The sequence below is a fragment of the Seriola lalandi genome, unplaced genomic scaffold (genome assembly GCF_002814215.2).
Source record: "Seriola lalandi dorsalis isolate HSWRI2012SDOR001 ecotype SW California unplaced genomic scaffold, Sedor1 jcf7180002049940, whole genome shotgun sequence".
Lineage (NCBI taxonomy): Eukaryota > Metazoa > Chordata > Actinopteri > Carangiformes > Carangidae > Seriola > Seriola lalandi.
Genome location: NW_019520493.1, coordinates 10,196 through 11,103, shown reverse-complemented (window position 1 = coordinate 11,103; position 908 = coordinate 10,196). Strand labels below are relative to the sequence as shown.

At 47.0% G+C, this 908-nt stretch overlaps 1 protein-coding gene across 1 annotated transcript in view; it reads left to right on the top strand.

The window, feature by feature from the left end:
* Positions 1–170: 170 nt before the first annotated feature.
* Positions 171–908, top strand: part of LOC111649078 (uncharacterized) — a gene marked incomplete at its 5' end in the record, with an annotated part of 1,729 nt that continues 991 nt past the window's right edge. The window contains 3 exons of the mRNA XM_023398817.2: positions 171–307; positions 404–466; positions 597–676. Of these exons, the coding sequence (XP_023254585.1) occupies positions 171–307; positions 404–466; positions 597–676 (280 nt within the window). The remainder of the gene's footprint in view (positions 308–403; positions 467–596; positions 677–908) is intronic.

The window sequence follows — 908 nt, the reverse complement described above, 5'->3', positions numbered from 1 at the left end:
GAGTGTTCAGCTGGACTCAATCACACTGAAGTTTTGGATTATAACCTTTATTTTAACCAAATGTTATACGTGTGTTTAGCAGTGAGGGGTCACCACGGTGATGGAGGCGTGTCTACCTCCACCTTCAGACGCCACCATAAATAACCGCTCACTCCTCCTCTCGTCTGCAGGTACTCCGTCTCCTCCTCGTCCTCTCTGTCCATCTTTAACTCTCGTCCAGCAGACTCTGGTTTCTATCACTGCAGAGTTCAGCTGCCCGGACTCTTCAACGACCAGACGTCCACCGTTCACCTCATCATCATCAGCCGTACGTCACTCATTCATTCATTTTCAGGACGACCAGAGGATCCAGAGTCGTGGTTTCAGGTGTGAGTCTCTGACCTCCTGTCTGTCTGTCCCGCAGCTCGCTCTGCGGTCTCTGGCGACGGGGACGCTGAGAACCTGAACGCACCACGCACTGCGACAAGTAAGTACAGGACTGAAGCTGATGCTGGTTCGGCTACAGGAGCCCTGAGCGGACACAAAGCTTCAGTCTGTCTCACACATACAGATATTCTATAGCGATAATTCAAAGTCCCAAACCGTCTGTGTGTCAGGTTACAGCACTAGGGACGTGACGGGGGAGACAGGAAGTGATGTCAGCAACACCACAGAGCCAATGGTGGCGCAGGTTCAGGTACCAAACTCTGCAATTAACAATTATCTTCATCATCCATTAATCTTTCTCTTCTGTCAGAAAACTATATAAAATACCTGTCGCACTATAAATGTTTCGTCCAATCAACAGTCAGCTCAGTGTCATGTGACAGAAAATCAAATGTCAATCAGCTGATGGTTGAAGCTCAAACTGAGAGTGGAGCAGTTTATACTGATTAAATACACACATTATTATTATTATTATTATTATT